At 38.0% G+C, this 25,091-nt stretch overlaps 1 protein-coding gene across 7 annotated transcripts in view; it reads right to left on the reverse strand.

Moving 5' to 3' along the window:
• GTDC1 (glycosyltransferase like domain containing 1) overlaps positions 1-25,091 on the reverse strand; it is a gene marked incomplete at its 5' end in the record, with an annotated part of 127,781 nt that overhangs the window by 31,193 nt on the left and 71,497 nt on the right. For 4 of the 7 annotated variants that reach the window (XM_080620667.1, XM_080620666.1, XM_080620665.1 and 1 more), the window contains one exon: positions 6,486-6,845. The exons of the other annotated variants lie outside the window; for them this stretch is intronic. In XM_080620667.1, coding sequence (XP_080476793.1) covers positions 6,486-6,845 — 360 coding nt within the window. The remainder of the gene's footprint in view (positions 1-6,485; positions 6,846-25,091) is intronic. 7 annotated transcript variants of the gene reach the window in all.

Below are 25,091 nucleotides of genomic sequence, written 5' to 3' on the forward strand. Positions count from 1 at the left end.
CTCCTGTTTCAGACAGATTCAAGGTTTTACAGCAATGCAAAGCATATACAAGTGCAGGTGGTACAAGTCATCATAGAATCATAGAATGGGTTGGGTTGAAAGTATCTTAAAGATCATCCAGTTCCAACCCACCTGCCATGAGTAGGGACACCTTCCACTAGAGCGTAGGTTGCTCAAACTCCCATCCAACCTGGCCTTGAACACAGTATTTTTGTGTTCCATAAAGTTTGGGAAGAAAGATCTTGGTATTCTTTTTTGAGGATGATGTGGTCTCTTAGCACCCCACAGGAATGTCACAGCCCTCCTTTAATTCCTGCCATTCTGTCACAGCATGGAATGTTTGTCTTAAGATTTTCAAAGTTGATAGGTTTATGTTTAGTTTGTGACTACACAACAGTATTGAATCTCTGGTTACCCAAATCAGAGATCAGGTAGGAAGGGAACTGAAGACATGTCGTAAGGCCAATTATTGCTCTTGGAACACTTACTATAGGGTCTATCTATACTACAAACATAACAAACTACTCAAAATTATATCTGGCTTTTTAGCAAAAGAATACAGGGGTAATACAAAGCATCTTTTTGCCATTATAAAAATTAAAGAAGTTTTCTCCTCTGGACTATCAACTTCTTACAGCCCTCCAAGAAAAAAGGCTGTAAGAAAGCTGGAAAAAAATATGTTGAAATCCACCACTTTCACCTTTTTGGATTAAATTTGCCAGAATCAGTTGCTTTTCAAAGATAAGTTTCCCTGCAGGAACTCACTCCCCATTCAGCATGGATCTAGAGCCAAACTCTCCACCACTTTCCTGCACAAAGGGGCAGAACAGACCCAGTCAACTATAATTTCCCTGAAATGGGAAAACATTCAACAACACAAAACCTCTGTCCTCCTTACATGATATTGCACAAGTGGCCACCCACCACGAAGGAGTAGGACCTTGGCTCTTTCTTCTACATGCTCTCTGAAGGCTGTTTACAACAGTGAGGATGGCTGTTGAGGCTAATGGCACTCCTGAGTACTCAAAGGTAATTTCTAGGTGGAGCACCTACTCTTTCAACTTTTGTTGTCTTACCATATCTGCATCTTGATGGGAAAAAAATTTGATTCAAAATATTCGACAGTGTGAGGAAAATATGATTTGGGTATAGATTCACTGTATTCTCTAATGTCTCTATATTAAATAGTTATGAATTCTGAATTTGAAGACAAACAGTAACTGCACAAATTGTCTACTGCACTGCCAATATGAAGAGCAACAAGGTGCCACTATTAAAAAATGCCTTTCCAGGCTGCTCTCCCTCACAGCTTGCAGATTTGTGTTAAACTCACTGATGAAGAGCTACCCCATCCCAGAAGACACAATACTGATTGAACTACCTGGGACAAATCCTTTCCCAGGACTTGCTCCTGAGTGGAGGGGACCAGGTTCTCATAGTGAGCAGCCGCTTTAGTACAGCACATGGTGACAACAAAACAACCTTCCCTCCATGAACTCATTTCTTTGTGACACTTATTAAAAAAGGCAACTGGGCACAGCATTATCTCCGTACACACCCTTTTCCCTTAGACCAGAAATCTTCAGATAATTTTTGCAATCTAGAATTTTTTTCTTCTGAATTTCGTCATCATGACTTCCACTGCTGACTCTCATATCTCTGGACCCATGTCCTTCCCCACACTCTTGTCACCCGCTGGTACATACAACATGAGATAACAGGCTTATCTGATCTTTCACGTGAACTGATAGCAGCTATTTGTTTGCATGTGTTTGTAAATTCTCGCAGATTCCCCGTGTGATCTTTTATCACACCAGTACAATTAGGGGAAGAAGAATTGATTTCTGACAACTTTCTCTTATCAAGACTTTAACTGCTGAGATGATACAACGCACAGAGGGGAAAAGAAAAAATATAAGGGTTTCATTCATTGGGTGAATGCCTTAAGAAGCACTGCAGATCTTTCCCATGAAAAGAGAGAAGTAAAGAGCCTCCAATCTCATAATAAAATTGTGTACTTGTCATCTGTGTGATATGACTGTGGTTAGGGGTGCAGCAGGTTTGCAGTTTTGCACATCCACCCTCATGCTCACATGAAGAAAGAGAGGAAGAAGACGCCAGTGTACTCCAACTACAGCAAAATTAGCTTTGGCAAGTGTCCATGGCCTAGCTAAGGGACAGTGAGAGGGCATAATGACAGACTCACAGAAACATAGGATGGTTTGGTTTGGAAAGAGCCTTAAAGACCACCTAGTTCCAACTCCCTGCCATGGGCAGGGACACCTTCCACTAGACAGGCTGCTCAAAATCCCATCCAACTTGGCCTTGAAAGTTTCCAGGTACGGGGCATGTATAATAATAATGCACATGTATAAATGCTGGTGGGCTAGTTTTTGGGGGGAGAGGAGGAGTGTGTCACACTGGTCACTGGCACCTCCTTAATCCTTCACCAAATGGACATTTTATCACTTGCAATGAAAACCTGTGGGACACTACAAAGTTCTGATCAGATGTGGGAACTCTGTCAGTCAACCACCAGAATTTTCCTCTCCATTTCCAGTGAAGCCCATTTGCACAATGGGAAGAGTAATTCCTTGGCATAGCCCTTGCAAAAAAGCAGCTCGGAAACTCATTGCAGCCTTTTATCCGTATCCTTGGCTGTAAGTCATTTCTATTAGCAGCACTTTGCTATAGATGTTTATAACAAAACATTAAAGACTTGGTGAGAAAGGAGAAAACAAATTACTCTGCAGAGAACCTAGCAACTCTGCTAAAATACTGTCAGTTATTTATCTGCTGTCAGCAGAGGTTGCACACTGTAATCCTCAACAGGCTTGGATTTGGGAGGGATGGAAAGAAGGGGCAGGGATTGAATCTGAGGACCTGTTCTCATGCAAAGACATTTTAACACCAATATAAAGCAAGAAGGTGTCTGCTACAGAATGTCACTTCTGATTTTGATGCATTTCCAAGCAGGCAGGGCCTATGCTGGGTTGACTTAGCGGGAGAGGTGTTGGGGCTGATGCTGTATTTTAGGGCGCTGGCGGTCCCTGCAAAGCACTAATGCAATGAGGTCAGCATCACTTTGTTTTGAGAGATTTTCTTTAACAACAGCATGACTTCACAAAGGGGTTTTTTTTATGGTTTAGGCGAAGGGGGTTTTTGTTAGGGGAAGGGGAACACAGGAACATGAAAAAAAGTAGAATTAAACTTCCTTTCCTATGCTTTTTTTTTTTTTTTTTTTTCCCTTCTCAAAATGAAAACTACATGTAAATCATCAGGGTAGACAATGGTTGTTAAGTATTATTGTATAGGACAATATCTGCGAGCGCTGCGTGCTGGAATACAAGCAGGATACCACTGCCAATGTTTTACACACAAAACCCCCTTGCACATTACAACACTTGGCTAAAATTAGTCCGCTTTATGCAAAGGCTCGCACTAGGCCTAAGAAGGGGATGCTTTTAGCTGCTGATGTCTGAATAAGGCACACAATGCCTTTGCCTCTAATAAGGCAACGAGTGCCTAGTTTTGGTTACATTGCACCACGAAGGGGCTGCTTCCAGCCCCTTATTTTCAACTGTGCCACCCGGGCCATGGGCTGAGGATGCTCGGCTGTTCAGTGGATGCTAAACTGGAGTCTTAATTTTCTAATTCATATTCATCAATTAAAAATAAACTATAATTTTTTATAAGTAAGTTTACATAAATCAGTTTCTAAAGCATCCTAGCACTAAAGGATAGTAGCTCAGCCCGGAAGATTTGCATGCAGCATCCTCAGATGAAGGCAGGCGCTTTCGATTTCCATCGAGAGCCTTGCTGCGCTGGAACTCTAATGGGCTTAGAACAGTAAATTTTGAAGAAACTGATTGCTGCCCCCGTAGCTAGTAAATGCCTGCCTGGACCCAGTGGCATTTGAAAAAAGTGTTTTATCATAAAATTATCCCAGCAGAGTCCATTCTGCAAGATAACATCATCATCATCATCATCATCAGTACTCCATGCAGGACCCAACAGCTCTGGCACAATATTGCCAGTCATTTATCTGTTGTCAGCACAGGTTACACACTGTAATCCTTGACTGCCTCGGAATTAGAATGTCTTTGATGTCCCCACAAGAGTTTTTTGCCCGAAGGCTTTACCAATGCTCGGCGGCTCAGTGTTTATTCCTCGTAATCTTCCTCTCATCTCCAGGCTAGCAGTGACAGATGGTTATGGGCACACAATAGTATTAAGAGTTTGATTTTTTTTTTTTTTTTTGCTATTTTTTTTTTTTATGCTGTGCTCTCTGTACAACAAATAGCTATCAGACGCGGGCCAGAGAGCTGACATGGCTCGCTTAGGTAATGGCAAACAAACAGCTCGGGTTGATGCTTTCTGTCATTTTCCCTGCTAACCCTGCTTGTTTTCATTGTATACTCTCAAAGGTAAACTATATTAACCTTATAGACTGTTATTAAAAAGATATATCTATATGAGCATAAAGTGCTTTTCTCTTTTTCTTACTCTTTTGATTATGAAAGTAATACTGCTGACATATTGAACAAATATCGAATGTCAACATAAATTTTTAGTGTGTGATAATATTCCCCTTCATATAGCTGTGTGTCAGGCGGGAACCCATGGATGATGCATAGCAGTAAATAACCCAAACAAAATTAGTTCTCTTGTCAGCTTCTACCTTGTATGTCCCCAGGCATCAGTAAAATTGACTGCACGCTAGATTTTCAAAATTAGCCCTAATGTTAGCTGTGTGTCTGGCAACCTCCAAGTTTCCAATGTTCTACTATATTACCCGTAAGGATGAATGTGTTACTTTTATATTTTGGCATTTGCTCTTGCTGATGCGGCTTTTTCTTCTCTCTTCTCCAAATTAAAAATAATTTAGCTTAAACAATAAGTATGTGCACGAACACAATGCCGCATCTCTTTAAGCAACCTAACTTTAGGCAATTAAATTAAATTAAAGAAAAATATACACAGAAAGAAAAGGAATTATTCAATTTAATATTGTTGATTTTTACTTAGCTTTGTGCTGTTTCATGAATACTACTGAATAAAATGGAAAATATTTTCTTTTCCATTACTCTGACCTTTTTGAATGCAACATTTGGAACAATTCAGGTTAGCATTAAAAAAAAAAAAAACAACCCTCAAAAAATAAACCAGAAAAAAATCTCCAGCTCAGCATTGTAAAACTTTTTACAAGTGGCCATCTTAAACATACACATTTCTAAAACGTGGTCTTAAGCGAAGGGGGATAAAATTCTTCAAAAAATAAAAATGATGCTAAGCTTCATATACTTTCCACACCAAATCAAAATATGCAGTATCTCTCCCTTCAATGCACTAAATTTTAAAATAATCTATGAGAACACAGAGCATTTTGGTGTTAGCAGGGAAACATGATTAAAAATAAATGTGGCTCCCCAAGAAAGGCCACGTCGGAAGTGTGAAGTTGATTAAACAAATCCAAAGACAGATTCCTCATCAACTTCCAATCCCTAAATTTTATGTTCAGACATTTAGAGTCAAAGATGAAAATCCCTTTAGGTACCAGATGCTGCAGATCATCTGGGAGAGCTTCTGGAGTTTTAATGTGCTGGAAGTCAAATCCCCTGCAAAGGCGATTTGCCCCGTCGGTACAGCATACTTATTGCTTCACCTGAAAACAGTTGCTCTCAGAAAATCTGACCTACTGATCGACCCAGCATCTCTGCAATAAACAGACTATAATCTGTGGATGAAGTGAACTCTAATCAGGCCACATGCAGATTAAACAAACCGTGAGGAATAAAAACTAGATTAAAATGTTCGTGCCCAATACCAGAAGATTATCAGGACACTTTACCTCTTTAAATCCTAATTTATGTAGGAGTCAAGCTAAAGTTTATATGTTTTTAGCGATTATGTGGCATGGTAGATTTTCGTCCGTTCAGAGAAGATTCAGAGATCAGGTATTTGTGTCAGCAGTTGGAAAAATACTGCTTCACTGTTAAAACATTCAAACGGGCTTTCTATTTATGTAACACCGAACGCGTATTTTTAAAACGCAGACAGCGGGTTGACATCAGCTGTCCAGTGTCACCATGCACCTTTACAGTGAATCACTTGCATTAAAGTAATTAAGAGAATTTAAATAACATTAGATTTTAATTTTCATCTGTGGTTTGCTTTAAAAAGAGAGTTACCAGAATTATGTGTATTGTTTCAGCAGCAGGGGTATCCTTTTCTTGGGCAAAAGAGAGGAACCATGAACATCAATGGTTAGAAGTCTGGTTCACGTTAATGAACTATGCATATTCAAACAAATGATTTTGAATAATCAGATGTTAGTGATGTATCTTCTTCCTCTACATGTGTGTGTGCAGTGTCAGCACGTGTTTAAGAAATTATTTTATACTTGACAAAAGTCACAAAAAAGGGATCAACCCAAATTTATAAATCTTTTGAAGGTACAATATTTGGATTTGTTCATCACTTACCACCTGTGAGGCCAGACAATGTGTAAAGGTCTTTGCTGATAGTCCTGTCCACTCAAGGTATTAGAGAGGTTAAAAGTCAGATGTTGCTTATCTTCTTCTGGACAAGGATTTGTACTTTCTGATGCTTCAGACTTGTTCAATCTCGTCACTGCTATTAATGCAGAAGGCAGTCCCTCGTGCTGTGTGGTATGAAGTCTAGGCTGGGCTTCACAAAGTTCAGACTTGCTAGCTGCATTGCTGGTTTTCATTAAAGCTCTGCACTTCTGCTGGCTGGGCAGACCCACCGTTTGACAAGCATCTCCATTTCTTTTAACACCAATTACTTTTTCAAAATGGGCAAGCTTATGTTCTGGCATGAACCTGTTAGGGAAAAAAAACAATTGCTTTATATTGATACAGGATTTCAGTTTCACTTGGTAGTTGTTAATTAATTAATAGCAAATGAGAAGACAAAACATAGTTGATATTTTATATCTATCCAAGCAACAACTCCACTAGCATTCAGTAAAAGATACAATTTGCATATATTTTAGTGAATATAGAATCACAGAACAGTTTGTTGGGAGGTACCTTAAAGATCACCTAGTTCCAACCCCCCTGCCATGGGCAGGGACACCTTCCACCACTGAAATAAAATAACAGGTTGACTGGCTGAGTAGTCAAAGGTCTCCACTAAATACATTGCTGCTAACGACACACATAGCACCAGGAAGAATAATCTATTTGCCTGCTAAAATACAACACAGCAAACACCTCTGGGAAGTAAAAAGAAAATTTTGTCAGAAAAGCCTTGGCATTTTTGCCAGGACTATGGCTAAGATTGGTAACAAATGCCAAATGCAGTGGTGTTGAACCTAAGGTGAGTCTAGTCCATGTCTAGACTTGAGGCCAGCAAGTTGCTTCATCACAGGTCATTGAAAGCTAATGCAAAAAGACTGTCAGTTGCATAATAACATGGGCCAAAAATGAATCATTACATGGAAGTGGGTCTTTTTACCCAATTATCCTTGCCTGATTTATGTAATGACCAGCTGAAAAAAATTAACACAAACTAGAAAAAAAACCCAAACCAACACCTAGGAGAAAAGGATTGAGTTGTACATCCATTCACAGGAAAAAAACCCAAAACATTATTATGTTTTTTCACAGGTGTAAATAATGATGGGGAAACTGAGGCAGACCTACTCATGACCTTTCTGAGGTACCATAGACAATATTAGACACCATTGGTGCTTCCATCCGACGTCTATGCAGAAAATCCTTCCCACCAGCAGGATGCATTTGTACAGTTACATTAAGGCCACTGAACTAATTTTTGTAATATATGAAATGTAACATTTTATGCAGATCTGGTTTTACTATTTGATTTGAAGTAGTAATGAATTACAGACCCTGCTCAGGAAACACTTGAGTGAAGCTTTTTCATTCAACCATGACTCTTCTAAATTAACACTGAGAGGACTACATGCATGGCCACCATGGGTTCCTCACTTTAAATGCCTGCCTGGACCTCAAGTTAATTTACTCAAATATTATTCACTTACATGCCTTTCAGTGTGATTATGGTTCTCCCAGATAAGCAGAGACATTTAAATTTTCCGTTTCCTCTTAATTTCCAAATGTTTACCCACTATAACCTCTTTATTAAACTGTTTACTAAAGCCAACACTTGCTCCATTTTATCAACCTCCTCCACAGTTTTTCAGCGTTTTACTCCATCACGGCTCATTTCTGGGCTGTGAACAAACCACTCCCTTCCCTCTGTCAAAACAAACATTCTTAAACACCAGAATCATCCAGCTCACCCTGCAATGGACCACCTTTAAACACAAACTCTCTTTCCTCAAAATCACTACCAAAATACAAACACACACATTATGTGCTGCAGTTGTACACTTCAGTTGTACCCTTGACTGATTGCTTTGAGGATTTTTCTTCAAACCTCTGAATCTCCTTTACTAAGTCTGCGCGCTGCGTAAATATTCCATGTGATGTGTACTCTTTGATTTGGTGTGCCACCCCTTGGTATATTATTTTCATGTTTATCTAAACTAAGCTCGATTTTCAAGCCACTGACCAAATCAGCTATGAGATCTACCATTTTTCCACTGCTCGCTGTCACCTGTTGGTGCTCTCTGTAGATCACAGAATCATAGAATCCTAAAATGGTCTGGGTTGAAATAAACCTTAAAGATCACCTCATTCCAACCCCCCTGCCACAAGCAGGGACATAGGCTGGACTAGGCTGCTCAAAGCCCTATCCAACCTGGCCTTGATAAAACCAGAAAAAATTCTATCACACTCAACAACCTCATCTAAATCTGTTACCTATGTTACAAACAAGACAGGCTCTCAAACAAGCCCAACTTCAACCATTCCGATCTCAGCAACTTAGCCACCCTCAGATTCTCAGAACATAAAAGCATAAATACAGTGTGGCTGAATTACTTACACATATGCTCTGAAATGTTAAGTGTGCATTCTGACAGTCCAAGCTGAATTATAGACCTAAAACCAGCTGGTGGTGGCTCCTCTAAAGTATGGACACATCCCTGCAAGGATATACTTATATATCTACGCATGGGAAAAGCTGAAGGAGAAATAGGTTACAGGATTTGCCCCAAACCACCAAGTCAGTGACCGAATTGAGAGGACCGATAAATTAAACCAAATTTAACTAACAGATTTTGAAAACTCATTGCTGTTAAGAACTGCTTGATATGTGAGAGGCTGGACTACCTAGGCAGGCTACATCCCCCTGCCTGTCTTTAAATCTTGCAGCCAATCACCCACTCAATGCACCATTTCTATTTCCGAAGAGGTTTTCTTCTTAGTTTTCAGCCCTTGTAAGTCTGATCCATCACTGCAGAATTTCTAATAATAGTAGATAAAACTCCACCGATCTCCCTCTGGAATAAACAATTTAATATCCTTTATTTAAGACATGTGTGTGCAATCAATTCCATGGTATTTACTTGTATTACACACACAGTATTCATCATCTTGACAATTTTTAAAAGTTTTAGAACACCATTTCACTTAACAGTTTTATAAAAAAAAAAAAAAAAGAAGATTTATTTGATGGTTAACTTTGGAACAAGTTATCTGCATTAACTTCCATTGTTTTGGCATAAAGTAGTTCTGTATATTTTACTAACAACAGTGGAGACATGATAAAGGATGTAGGCAGAGAGCCATAAACAGCTCTCGCTGCAACACAGTGTTCGTGTTAGAGCATTAATTTTTCAGTCTTTGATTGGAAGACATCTCTGTGCTCAGCCACTTAGATTTTCCTAAATAGAACCACGTATAAAACCTTGTACCTGAATATAACAATTTTAACTGTGGAAAGACCATTGTAAATCATATGTAATATAAACTTGTCCACATGATTGGAAAGATATAATGGATATTGTAGTCCCTAACCACTAGCTAATGTTCTTTATGACACTTAAATAAATGACCTGAAAATAAACTAATAACAACATGAAATCTTCTAAACCTGTTCATGTGCATTTCCCAAAAGCGTGCTGGAGAAAGACAATGTCTAGTTAGCACATTTTTTGTGTTTACATTTTCTCCAGAACATTTTTGTTCCTGCTACTCTAGTCATTCTCTTCCAGACTCACATTAATTCCTCTCTTCTGGCACATTCCCGACAGACTCATCTCTCCATCCACTATCTGCCCAGATCTCAGAGCTTGCAGGAGTTTTACATTGCCATCCAGAAGTCTATGACCTGGAGAAAAAATCAAGCGCTCCAGCTTTTTATTTGGAGACAGTATCTACTCCCTCCCACAAAAATAATCTAAATTTCAATTTAATCCAAATTTGTCTAAGTTTCAGAATATACAACCTCAGAAAGGCTGGCTATGGAATAGCAGGGCTGGGGCAGGAGTAGACATAGGCTTAAAAGGCTAGATATAAGAAAGAAGTTCTTCAAAGTCGTGGAGTTGAGACACTGGAACAGGTTACCCAGAGAAGCTGTGGCTGCTCCAGCCCTGACAGTGTTCAAGGCCAGGTTGGACGGGGCTTTGAGCAACCTGGTCTACTGGAAGGTGTCCCTGGCCATACAGGGGGGTTGGAACAAAGTGAACTTTAAGGTTTCTTCCAACCCAAACCACTCTAGGGCTCCATGATTCTAAAAAACAAGCTAGACAGCTACTGCAGCAGTTAGGTAGCACTTAGCTGTTGAGAAAGATGCACCATTTTTTTCAACCTTAGTTACAACACACATTAATCACATAAAATGAAAAATGCCATAGCAATTTATTTTTCATATGGGAGAAGTATTTTATTATTAACTTGTTGTAGTGAAATCTTTTAGATGTGAAACTTTCCAGAAAAAAAAAATCACCAAAGCATACAAATATTGACACTTGCAACAGATTCTATGAGGTGCTGTCCCTAATATTTAAAAAAACCCATAAAAAATGTTCTACTTTTATGCATAACTCATATATATTTACACACTTAAAGTTTAGAACAGAGACTTAGATAACTAATTAGTATCACAACTTGTTTTCAAGACTTTCAAAACCTAATTTATTCACATTTTTGAGGATCTCAGACACATGCAACAGTAAATTTTAAAACTTTATTAAGACTCTAAAGAGTAAGCCTTGAAAACTTTCTTTTTTTTGCATAGTGGGTATAGATGTTTAGTTAAAAAGATGGGATAAAAATTAAACTATGTCCATATGTAATAAAAATCCCATACACTAAAAGTCAGAATTTCAATCTAAATATTTGCCATTATTAATTACACCTTTTTTTTTAAACTTCCCATCTATGTATTATGTATTTTCTTTTCACTTATGCTATGAAATCCCTTGCTGAGGAAACCTACATTCTTTTCCTTGAAGCAGACATGTGCGTTTTCCCCAGCTCCTTCATAACATGTTGCCATGTTACATTGTATGTGTTTATTTACAGCACTTCATTTGCCCCAGTGAAAAATTACTTCCAGGATTTTTTTTTTTTTTCATGGCATCAAAAGTCACTTTGTGCACCATTTTATTAAAAAAAAAAAACAACAAAAATAAAAAAAAAAGGAAAGGCCATGATGTCACTGCTCGACAAATAGAAACCACATTAGAAAGACTAACTGGAGTGCTGGCTTAGTTAGATCAAATTGTACAAGCAAGTTCTGTGTGCCATATAGTGGTTTGAATAGCTGATCTCGATAGGGAAGGGCAATTTGAAAGAATGGATCTAAGCTATTAAGAAAAAAGAGAATGTGAATTCATAAAACCTGGCCCTTCTGGAACTGTAGCTACATTTGGAAGCAAAGTTAAAAATAGTGCTGAAAATGCAATGGATTTTTTTTTTTTTTCTGATATTGCCATCAAGAAGTTTAAAAATAATAAAAGGAGACGATCATGATCAGATATGTTAGAAACTCCTCCGAGGCCTTGGAGCTGGAGCACACACATTTTAGAGCTGCTGCATTTGCTTCATCACTGATGCACTGTCACAGCGTAACTTACAACTTAGCAAACTCATTGTCTGATAATTTCCTTTGTCTTTCTTTAAACATGATCATAAATGTCTCTTTGCTAACTGTAATATTTCTAGTAGAATTTATATGACTTAAAACACTGCAGAGAGCTTTTGTGATTCTAACACCTGGAGTCCATTTGGCTTATAATGGCTGCAATGGACAGTCATTTTTGCCATTTGCAGTAACTAAGACATTCTACTTTTGCACGCACTTTCTTTCTGCTTCCTTGAATTTATCCTTTTCCCAAGATGAATGTCTTCCCACAATTACTACAAATATATGCAAAACTATATAACCATAGAATCATAAAATGGTTTGGGCTGGAAAGGACGTTAAGATCATCTAGTTCCAACCCTCCTGCCATGGGCAGGGACTCCTCACACTGCACCATGTTGCCCAAAGCTCTGTCCAACCTGGCCTTGAACATTGCTAGCGATGGAGCATTTGCCACTTCTTTGGGCAACCTGTTCCAGTGCCTCACCACCCTCACAGTAAAGAACTTCTTTCTTATATCTAACTCAAACTTCCCCTGTTTAAGTTTAAACACCCATTACCCCTTGTCCTACCGCTACAGTCCCTGATGAAGAGTCCCTGTGCCCACATATTAATGGCCAAGCACTGTACAAATACCTTAGTTGTATGGATATCTCTAAGCTTTCTCAGAAGTCAGAATTTTGTCCACTCTATTCTAAGGAAAAAAAAACCAAAAACAACCAAGGTCATGAAGGTAGTTCTTTGGAGACCAAACTGGAACAGACAGCAACTACTTGGTGTTCTTATTTACATAAACATTTATATTTTTAATATTTATTGTTACAAATCTCCTGATAGCAGTAAAACTGATGCATTTATATTTACCTACTTCTCAAAAGATGGCAACAAAGGAAAAAACTGGGAGACTAGCCTCAGTTCAGTAACTTTTTTCTTGATTTTTTTCTCTGCAACTACTGTCACATTTTGCTTTACAGCTAAAAAGAGTTGCTGAGTGTGGTCAGGTGTCCCAAAGCTATGCTACAGTTCAAACATAAAAACTTGAAATAAGTTTTTCAGTATTTAAGGAAATCATATTAGGGTTTACTGACGCTGTCACAGACTTTCAGAGATCTAATTTCACTTTCTGATCTTTAGCAATGGTTGCAATTCTTCATTCAGAAGAGAGAAAAGATTACTTGTCAGCAGTAATCTCTAACATAGATAATGCCATATAAATATTAGGGGCTTATAAGCATGGACAAGGATTAGCAGCAAAGAGAGAGAACAGAAAGAAAACTGAACAGAGCCAAGATTAAGCACTGGGAAGGGCACAGCAAAAGAAAATACAAGGTCTGCATCTGGGCTTGTCTTCCCACAGTAGAAAATATATTTTCCTGAGTAGAGTAATTACAGTTTACACTGGTTTCCGTGTTTGCGAGCTGCAAGATATATGAGATATTATTTGAGTTGTGATCATTATTTTCTTTCAACCATCTTCCATGACAGGAGAAATACAGCACAGACCCAGGGAATCACTGAGGTTGGAAGGGCTCTGGTCCAACCTTGTGCTCAAAAGTCATCCAGTTGGATTAGGTTGCTCAAAGCCTCATCCTGTCAATGGCCAAGGATGGAGATTTTACACTCGGATATTAGGTTTGTGAGAGGTGCTGCAGCTAGCAGCAGCTTGCAAGAGGGACTACAAGGTGAACAACATGAGGGAGAGCTAAAGCTGACAGCAGCAGCAGGACATCTTCCTTCTTCGTGTTTGTATCCTGGCCAGAAAGAGGGAAGTGATATGTAATCTATACAACAGATACACCAGGGAGGAATATCATGAGGTCTGATTTCTTTCTGCAAAATCAGCCAAAATATTGCTGTTTTAGCAACAAATAAGCTGACTGCAAAAACCTTTGTTACTCCAGTGGTGTGCCTGATTATCAGGCAGGATCCAGAAATGCTCCTGGAGAAGACAGTCTGGATCCAGATCAACTGCACGCAGTTGCTTTTGATTCAAGTGATAAATTGGTTTGTTGGAGTGGAGAAGGAAGATGAGATCAGAAGGAGATGAAAGATGCCAACAGAAAATAGAGTAGAAGAGAAAGGATAATTCTGATTCATCAAAGCGCAATTTCCACCTATTTTTATGAATCATTTCTGAGAAAAATTCATCAATATCTAGTATCTGTATTTGATACTGCCAAAATTCCCACTTTTACTTAGCGTTTACACTTTCTTTCTGATCTAGTTTCACTCTGATTCAACAACACTCCTATTAGTTTACTCTAGTTTACTCTCTAAGATGTCGTATCTGTACCTCAATTATGAGGTAAATGGTTAAAATGATCTCTAACTTTCCCCTCAATATTACACTTGAATTTCTAACATTAAGATTACTGCTCAAAATACACTGTAAAGCCTATATTCTAGATGACTAGGATTTTAACTAAAGCATTCTTCAGCTTTTATTCCCCCTATTACATGGAAAGGTACTACATTCCAGAACACAAGCCTGCAGTGAAACTATTGAAAACAGCAGCAAAGGCAGGTGAAACTACTCCAAAACAAATACATCCCTGAAAGTCTGGTTTTGAGTCATCTGTGCTGCTGCTCTTGTTGGACATCATTTTAGCCAAAAGCACATCTAGCCTAATCTAGTTCTTGTGGGATTAGTCCATTTTGTTATATATTTACCCCTGAGAAATTACTTCAACAATATCTTATGTGCCTTAGGTCAGCAGAAAAATGCATCAGATAGTGATTACTCTGCATTTTAACACCAAAAGGGAGACTCTGGACTCACTGAAGTCAAACGCAAAGCTCTCTTTGACTTCAAGAAAGACTGAGTTTGACCCTACGTATATTATTTCTGAATTCATATTTTCAATTCCCTGAAATCCTTTAACATCAAATGTAAGAATCTGTGCAGTTGTAATTTCTAAGAATATCATTCTCAACAAATGAAATGGTGATAATTTAAAAACTCCTCAGAAAGATGGTAATGAACTACAATACATATTTAATAACAGAGATGAAAAAACTTACGCATTGTTTTGTGCAAGATATGAAAACACGAATTAATTGATAGTTTGGAGGGGGAAAAAAAAAAGTAATTTTCTCTATAATTAAACATCAGGACTGTATAGATCTGCTGCACTGACACTGCAATGTAAAAGATACACTATTGGAGACCTTAGAGTCCCCTTGATAACAACTGCCAGAAACTTAGAAATTGTTGATTTAAGTTCTGCTTCTGCAGAAGTTCAAAAGAATGAATTACACCATGGGGAAAAATAGTTAGGCTTCTGAGAACTGCAAAGTTTTTAAGGTTCTTTAGGATCCTAAAGGATTGGTCATGTTTATTAGTGCTTACTTAAACAGAAAAAAACAGCTCAGCACTTGAGTACTTATTTAGAAAATGCAAATTTCACATATAGCATCTTTTCTTGCTAAACAGAATTGGAAATGGGTATCTGAAAACCGATATCACACCTCAAATCATCTTGTCTTTTATTTTATGTTAAAATTAATACCAGGATCCTATAACATATAATTTCCTGTTTTGTGGAACTACTTCTAATCAGGATATATACGATGGATGTCCCTTTTAAATAGGTTGTTTTGTAACATACGCAATGCAGAAGGGAGTGCTATCATAACACTTCAATAGTTAAGTGACTTTATGAGAAAAATACTTCCAAATGTTTCCTAAAACCTTCCAAACCACACCAAAGAACATTATCGTAATATTATGTTTCCCTATGGCCTCCAATATTTAAGCTTGCTATTCTTGAAATGATACTTGGGATGAAAAATATAAGTTTATGTAATGTATAAATTGCTCCTAGAAGAAAAGTTGCCTTTAAAATTATTCTGTGTAGATGTCAGATATTTTACATTTTCAATAGCCTTTCTGTATTAATTGAACAAATAGTATGCTAGTGCTTTGGGCTGCACTTGAATAGTCTGTATTTTAAAACTGAGCAGTTGCTGTGTGCTCTTATTCATAGTGAATACTGAAAACAATAACTGTCCTAACTGATCACATATCAAGTTACCATGAATAGATACCCATATTTCTTGCACAGTATACATAATCCATATAAACTGTACACCATACATCAATACCATATTCCAGTGAATCCACCATCAAAGAGTTCATTTATAGTAGGCTTTCATTTGACGCAGGGTTGTAATGTTCTGTGCAAGCATAAGCTAACCATTTCAGTGATTCTGCCAGCAAACTGCTTTTTGGCAGATTATTGGCAGTGCATATTGGCAACAAACTAGTGCAACTAAGTCCTTCTTATAACTTACAGGTAAATAATGATTTTAATAAATTTATGTAAAATGTTCCACTTGCTCACATCTGGTTTTGATAATTCATTCGACTGTGAAAATGCAAACATCTGTGTTTCTCAGGAAAACACATATTTTACCTTAATTATTTAACACTTTCTCAGGTACCCCAAGAAATAAATAAGCAATGAAGCCTGCTTTCACTGGAAGGTTTAACTGAAGTAAGTTTCATCTGAAGAAGCTAGAGAAATTAATTAACAATAATTGTATGCACACAAAAAAATAAACCCTATTTTGTCATCCATACAACATTCAAATAGTAAGAAAAACATAGGGCTATTGTAGAGATATCTCAGCCCCAGGGCATTCAAATCGGATGGTCCAGTCAACTGTCTCTAATCCTGAGGACCACCAGGTAATGCAGAGATTTTGACCTCCATTTATTTGAAAATGTGTTATTCTATCAGATTTACTTGCAATTTCTTTGCACTACAATTGAAGTTTTATTGTGTATGCACTTGTATCTCACCTAGGCAGTGTGGTTTAGAGGAAACACTGAGTTTTAATCCCTACTTTGCTAGTGCATCAGTGTGTCATTGTTCAAACACCAAAAGTCTCTCTCCATCTCTAGAACTAGAATGGCCCTAGCTCTACACTCTGATCAAGTTTTTGTCAGAAAACTCTGAAAATGTTATTACTGATAGAAGCAGTGTCATTACAGGGGACAAAAATAAGTCGGAATCCTTTTTTCTGGTGTAAATCTGGATGACAGTGACACTGATATATGATTACTGATCATCTGCCTTTCAGCATGCAGGCACTAGAAGACTCCTCAGGGAGCCTGCACCTCCAAATTCTGTAAACTCTTGTGGCCCATCACTGATCTACCTATGGTATTAAAGACTGTAAAACAAGAAGAGGAATATGTTGCAGAAAGGAGAAAACAGTATCAAAACAAACAGTAATCTTACCCTTGTACACTGAGTGTACACCATCTTGGTGACAATCTGCATAATGGACAACGGGAAGGATAGTGCCTACCCTATAAGGACACAGAGGCTTGTGAATTGCTCTGCAGCAGGATTTGATAATCTTGAACATTACTATATTAAATATATTAAAAAAAAAAATTAAAAAAATAAGAAGCCTTGGAGATGCAAAGAGCTTGACCATGACTGTTCACCCCAGTGCCTTGCTTCTACAACTCTGAACATCATCTGTACAGATACACCCTACACGACTGTGGAGAGCAGTACTCTCAGCACAGCACTTTGAGGTTTCTATTGAAAGAGGTCAAAAAGGTGAAAAAAAGGCCAGCATGTGAGAATTTAAAAGCAAACAATAAAATTAAAGCATTTAACACCACCAAGGAGAAGTTTCTTCAGCTTCTCCCTCCTTCTACGCCCAAGTCACCACTTCTCAGGATGCCGGTTCCTCAACCTGTCACACTCTTTGGTGACAGCTACTGCCAGCTGCCCCCATGATCTTCATGTGTTCCACCCTGAGTGTGGGGAGCAGTAAGTGCAGCCCATTGAACATGTAACCATAATTGAGGGGAGCAATGTGCTTTAAAAAGTTTTACACAGTCAATGCCCATGTCTGTTCTGTTTGTGAATACATCTCGAAGTTCTATTAAATAATAGCTTTTTACGGGGCCTGTAATCAATAGGGAACAATTATTAAACACCAGATTTTCATTGTGCCCAATTCGGCCTAGGATTTTCTTGCTGCTTTTGAGTGTTTGTTCATTTATGGAGTCAACAGTTTAGGATTTTCTAAGGCTTGGCAACACAGTTAAAACACAGTGAATTCTTGCTGAGATCTATTGGATGTGCTGGTAAAACTCCCTGTTGCTATAGTGGACTTGCTTTTAATTTGATCTGTTTCAAGGATTCAGTATCCTTCCAGCACGTTAGAAACCTAAGGGCATATATTTGTATTGTTTAAAGGCAGGAAATTCTGTGAACTGAAATGAGAACATATCCCTTTTGCTTTTCTGGACTTTTGTTATTTTTAATTCCTTCTGGGGTTTTGGAAACAAAACCAGTGAAAACTGAAAGTCTGAACAATAGCAAATTACTTTCAAGGAAAAAAAAAGTAAACTACTATGCATACTTTTATAACTTTATTCATACACTTTGTACATATGTAAATTGGACTTATTCAGGCATCAGAAAATACTATTGGCAGCAGGGCCTTAGACTGCAGCAGGGTCATACTGTTTTTGTCATAAAAAGACTGTGGACTTTCCTGTTTTACTTTATTATTATCCCTTTACTACCTTGTATTAACTTGTACCCCACTGACTTCATGGCAGAGCTTATTTGCTTCATGCTAACTGCAGAAGTAGGGTAATCACATTTTTATTGTAGGGAGAAAAAACTACGAATCTTTGTAGCTCTTTAACTCCTTGTCCAGAGTCCTACATCCCTCCTTTAATTGATCACAGAACCATAAAATGAATATTAGAATAGTTTGGATTGGAAGGTACCATAAAGATTGTCCAGTTTCAACCCGCCATCCACTAGACCAGGTTGCTCAATGCCTTGCCCAGCCTGGTCTTGAACACTTTTAAGGATGGGACATCCACAACTTCTCCGGGCAAGCTGATCCAGTGCCTCACCATTGTCATACTGAAGAATTTTTTCCCGATACCTAATCTGAATCTGCCCTCTCTCAGTTTAAAGACACTCCCCCTTGTCCTATCACTACCTGCCCTTGTAAAAAAGCCCCTCTCCAGATTTCTTGTATGCCCCTTTAGGTATTAGAAGGCTGCTCTAAGGTATGCTATGAGGTAATGAAAAAGGTAGGTCTGAATTCTGGGCTACGAAGAGAGAAGTGGTGAAAGATGAACATGGACATTGTTCAGTTAAAAGCTGCAGAGATACCGGCTTTTAAATAACTACAGCAGAAACTTTCTTACAGAATTACTGTACTAATTTACAGAAGGACTGAAGGCAGATTGGCTCCATCAGCACAGCGACCTGATCTCAGCAGGATGCATTAATCCTAGTGTGCAAATATGTCTACACTGCTTCTGGTGCTCAAACTAGCTTGGTATCTCTATTGCACATAATGAATATGCAGTATTTTATAAAACTAAGGTTATAGGTTATGGCCATGATTATGGCTTTCTGCAATACTCCTGCTTCATGACAGACTATAGAGATTCAGCTAAGTTTGCAACAAAATGTGTTGGAAGATAGCTCACGTGCAGCAGCCTCAACTGTAGCCATTTCAGCAAGAGCCTAAACACTTACCCAGCATTTACACAGTGGTGTTCCTTGCATACAACGTACAACAAGCTGACTGTTCCTATCTAATAAGCTTAACAGCTAAATATAAATTACAGTGGGATGCAAAGCTTGAGAGGGACATTTGACACCCAAGATACTGCTTGGGCACAGCTTCTCTCCTAGCTAGGGTTTCTTCACACTCACTAATCCCTCTTCCTGGACAGCGGCAATTATGACATTGGTGAACTGCAGGACTTCAGTTTATTTGCTTTCATGTGGCACAGTGCTTCATGCCCATCTCGTCAACTCTTGGAGGTTATGACAACTGAAGCAGGGATCACAATGAGACACAATCAATCATCATAATAAATACAGCTCAGCTGTTTCCATGCAGTCAAAGCCTTTGGTGAAGAATTTTAATAAGAGATTTGAAAGAGCATGAAGAAGCAGCTTTACTTTAAGTGCTTGCAATAATGACTTCCAAAGAAACACTCCTGACTATCAAACCCAGGGAATAAAGAGCTGAAAGGTACTCATGTTCACCCATGGATTATCTGTCTTGTACATCTCTACATGAAAGCAAGGGTATCCAGCTGTAATACTTTTATAGTCTTTCCTGCGGAGGGGGAGGCAATGAAGAGAAAGGCTTGGTTCCCACCCAAACATAATGGGGTACATCACCTTCCTGATGGAAAAAGCTGGGATCCAAAATTTAGCACCTATGATAATCACAATTACTCCAACTATTCTTGAGGTGATTTGCCCATACAGTCTCTCTTATTCAGAGCACATGAATGTCACAGTTTTGGCCAAGTGGTCAAAGAACAACATTGTAATTTGAAATATAGCACCATACAAATGTTTACATTATATATTCAACATACGTATGCACAACTGACCATAAGTCACCCGTTTACAGGTCCCCACTTACCTTATTCTCAGTTCTTTTGAAAATGCAGTTAAAGACTCTGGGCAAAAATTACAACCAAGTTCATGAACTACACAAAAAATTGGCTGCAACACCATTTATTAAAAGTTATGACAAACTAGAAGGTCCAACTAAAAGGAGCAGATGCACTGCTTGCTAAGTTGTAGCTGCAGACAGAATTTTTTGCGCCAAGATCAAAAGAATAAGGTGTTCATATAAATGGCATTTTATTTTGATCCTATTATTCTATATGAGCTTGAGTAGAGATCAAAGGAAAAAGTACCCAGGTTTCACTATTAACACTTAACATAGCTCCAGTCAGAAAATCCTTTCCAGATTGTTAGTACAATTTAAAGCCCAGCAAATTTTTGTTTTTCTGTTAGGTAATATACCTGAAGGCACAGTTTGGATTCCTCGACCACCTTTTCCATTGTGGAAAATTGCTTCTGATATATATAGTTTCAGTTACTTTCATTTTTATGACAGTAACCCCCAAACACCCTAGCTTTGAGGACTACATGGTTTTGGTTTGTACCCACTGTCCCAGAGAGACAGGCTGCCTTGAAGTAGCAGCAATATATTACTGACTGCCCATAACAGTTGGGAAATTCAATACTGTCGGAGTCAAATACTATGGTCTGGTTCAGGCCATGCCAATGGCAGTTCTACTAGAAGCAAAGCATACCAGCTTCAATTCAGTATGTAAACAAACCTAATGGTCCTTTAAAATATGTAAAGGCTCCTCCTGATAGCTGGTAAGAATTAAATGTGCTTTAATATGTTGTATTGCTTATTATGACATTACCCAGGATTACTACTATTAATTAATGGTTCTATTGCCTCTCTTAGAACCCAGCAATGGTGCATAAAGAATAAATAATATCATGTATTTCTTACAAAGCCGAAGTGTGCTAACAAATTTTAATGTTCACGGTTTCTTTGAATGTAAGCTTCTCATTGATGTTTCAGTAATTCAGGGCAGACGTTTCAGAGCTTCACTTTCAGTTAATTTTTTTTTACTTTGATTTCTAAGACTGCAGCAATTTGCTAAAAAACAGGTACAGCTTATCAGACTACTTCTGAGAAAAATCTGCAATCTAGCTTTCATAAAAGAGTATATATGTCCTTCTTCCCTGCCTTGCCTCTCCCTCCCCAGTTGCTATTAAAGCATTTGTGTTAAAAAGTCATTCTAAAGTTTATTGTAAATGCCAAAAAATGGGCACTGGTCCCACAGGAGCTGGCTCAGCTATGGCCCACCATCTTGAACATATTCGTTTTATCCAGCTCCATCCCAGGAAGGGTTCTGGGGGGGATGGTTTTGGGGTTGAGGTTTTGGTTTGTTTTTTTTTTTACTTAACTTTTCTCTAATAACAGTAAATTGTACAGACATAAGAAGATGGCAAGTTGTGATTGCGGGAACTTGCACATGCTAAATACATGCAGGTGAGCTGTGGCCTAGAGTGAACATTACAATTATGGGTTAAACGAGACAAAACGTTTCATGCACAGTCAGAATATGTTCATGTTACATACATCAGCCAGCTGGCTATAAACCCAAGAAGCCAGAAAACTTTAGCTTTTAAATGGATGAATACAGATATAAATGGAAGAATGGTGGTTTGTCGCCATATGAATGGCTTTAACAGTGAAAAGAGCGGATTTCTTTTACAAGGGTTTTCCAAAAGAGTAACCTTGCTGAGATGTAAAAGAAGAATCAGTATGATGGTTGAGACATTTCATATATATATTTTTTCTATTTTGTTTTGAGTCAGAGAAGCCTGATTCAGTGTGTCTGAACAACTATAACACAGCTTTACATACAGGTGTTTCTAGTAAACAGGGACACAAGTCCTTTCATAATCACAGAATCAAAGAATCATAGAGTAGAAATACCTCTAGAATATACAACAAATACCTCTGCAGCTGATGGTTCACAAACAAGATTACTCTAAATTTATTTCAGATTCAAATTACCATGAGCTGAGCTGTGAGAATCCATGAACCTTTTTTTTTTTTTGACATATTTCCAGCTCTAAATAATGTATGCTATAGTCTTCTCTACTCTCTGTATAAGAATCACTGAACCTATGGCAAATGATTCAAAATCAAATGCACAAAACCACCAAACCACCTTGAGGTTGCTAAACCAGCATCTTCCTGACAGGCGCAAAGGATGAGAAGCATTCCTGAAACTCTCTACTCTGTATTTAACCATGGTGAGTAGCAAAGCCTTCTGGAATATAGACCTAAGAAATGTCCTAATGGGTTTGCATAAATGAATGAACCAGAATGACTTTGTAGCTAATCACCCCACTTGAACATTCTGGGATCTTCCCAAGATAAATACTTGCTTCTTCCCCATTCTACCTAAGGCAGATGTAATTCTCTCTTCAATACAAAAGCAGAGCTTAGGTTTTAGGAGCTTAGGTTTAGGTTTAGGTTTTAGGCTTTAGGATATAAAAGAACTTTACAGTCATAAGCAATGCTTATATTCATTTATATATGTGTATATAACAATTTTTACAAAACTTTTTGATGGTTAGAAGTGGCTGTAAGCTCATGGTTTCGATATACTCACTGTTGACAGAATCAGATGGAAACTGTAGGAAGACTGATAACAAACTTGCTCCCCAAAACCTTTCTTCTATGTCTCTGAACTAACTGAATGGGAACTGAGAAGGAAATGAACAAAGATTTGCTGTTCTTTACAGTCACGCAATGAAAGTGTAGGTTAAGTACAGGAAGTATTTGCAGATTTCAGATATTTTGTGGACCTTTGTTGCTCTTCCTTGCATTCAGATCTAATCTCAGCACCAGCATAGAGCTGGACTTTCATGTTCTGTGGTCCTTCACTAATAGAAAACCCAGCTCACTGTGACACTTCAGGCAAAGTAGACTCAAGACACAAATTTCAACTTCAGCTTTTTGTAGGCATTTATTCATTCTAATGCATTAAGAACAAAATACTTTACCACAAAGAGAAGGCTTATAATCATGTTGCGAAATAAATTAATATTTAATGTATATTCATAGTAGAATATGCCTACAAACTGGAAAGATATAGCTACAATTTTTAGATGAAGTTTGGATGGACAAAGTGATGTCTCACATCTAGTATGTCACAATCAGGTGATCTTTAGTCTGTTTCTTTTTTTTTATATTTCTGATATGAAATATGTATATACCTCCAAGTCACTCAAGTTACTATTAATAACCACAGGAATATTTTTAGAAGGTCCTTCAAACAGAAGGGAAATATTCTCACTACAATTTGGAACAAGCAATAAATTGTGTTTGGTTCATTTGCTTCAATCAAGCGTCAATTTTAGATTGTCTGAAGTCAGAATTCTTAAAATAAGCCTGTTTTTTATAGAACCAATTTCTGGGGAAAAAAATCCCCTCCACAATTTGAGTGTAATCAGCTATTCTAATATAACTGGCTCTGATTTGGAGGTAAGGTACAGGATCATATCTATAAGGAGGACTGTACGGTTAATTCAACAGGTGTTTCAACAGTACTCAGGTGAATAAGCGTAAACACCTCAACCCTGTTTCCATTTTATTATGCTGCTGCATCACTTTTGGTACTGAGAAACTTCTTTGTACTAAGATCAGCATTTCATCTTTTCCTACTGTCCCTATTCCCCTTCTCCAAATTAAATGTCTCCCTACTGCAGGAAGGCATTGCATCCTAGTTATACTACACATACGTATTTTATTATGCTCTTCCTGCGCATACAGAAAGGCTACTGAACTGGTCATGTGAAATGCTGACCATTTTGCTATCACAGTGCTAAACAAGGGTTTGAGCATATTGCAAGAAGAGGGCTCACGGCATGATAGGCAATTCGTATCAAATTTGTCAATCAGCAATATTTGGCATTGAAAATAGTTCTGAATATGAATAGGAAAATATCTGGCTGCCAGATATTCAGAAGCACTATATGCCAAAAAAGTGTTAGGGAAATTTCCAGTTCTCACATGCCCATTCAGCTAATTCTTGATGGGTCATCTGTACCTTAAGGTGCTTTCTGGAAGCATATTTTTCCTTTATTGTCCTTTGTGAAGAAAACAGGAGATAAAACTCTCAGCAGAAAATAAGAAAAACATTAATCTCTAACTCTCACCAGAAAATAAGAAAAATATTAATCTCTAAGTACCTTGGATTTTGATAAACAGTGAGATCATTGGAAACCTTAGCTTCCGCATCTGAATTAGAGGAGAATAATGGAACTGAGCAAGAAGTCACAGACTATGTTCATCAATATGTACCTTTTATGTAAACTAGATTGTTAATTGAAAACCAGTTTTCAGAGTCTTTTAAGAGGCAATTACCCTAAAAAATTAATCAAAGTGCCGTTTTGTTGTTGTTTTTTTTCTTAATGGGGATGTGCTTCTTTGGACGTTCAGAAAATTGCTTGGAGCAGACACAGCCACAGCCAAAGGCAATGGACTGTCTTAGAGCCCACCTCTCCCACAGCAGCACAGTGCTTCAAGGTAAGCAAGCACAGGTGAGCACTACCAATTAGCAAGTGACGCACACAGTTCCCTGGCTGATGTCACTGAACAATAGTGGGAGCAGACAGAAGTTCACTAGTAGTGAATGGACCTGTCTAAAGGGAAGGAAGACATTAGGACAATGGATGCTTTTGAGATTTGAGATAAGGGCA

Source organism: Psittacula echo (assembly GCF_963264785.1).
Source record: "Psittacula echo genome assembly, chromosome: 6".
Lineage (NCBI taxonomy): Eukaryota > Metazoa > Chordata > Aves > Psittaciformes > Psittacidae > Psittacula > Psittacula echo.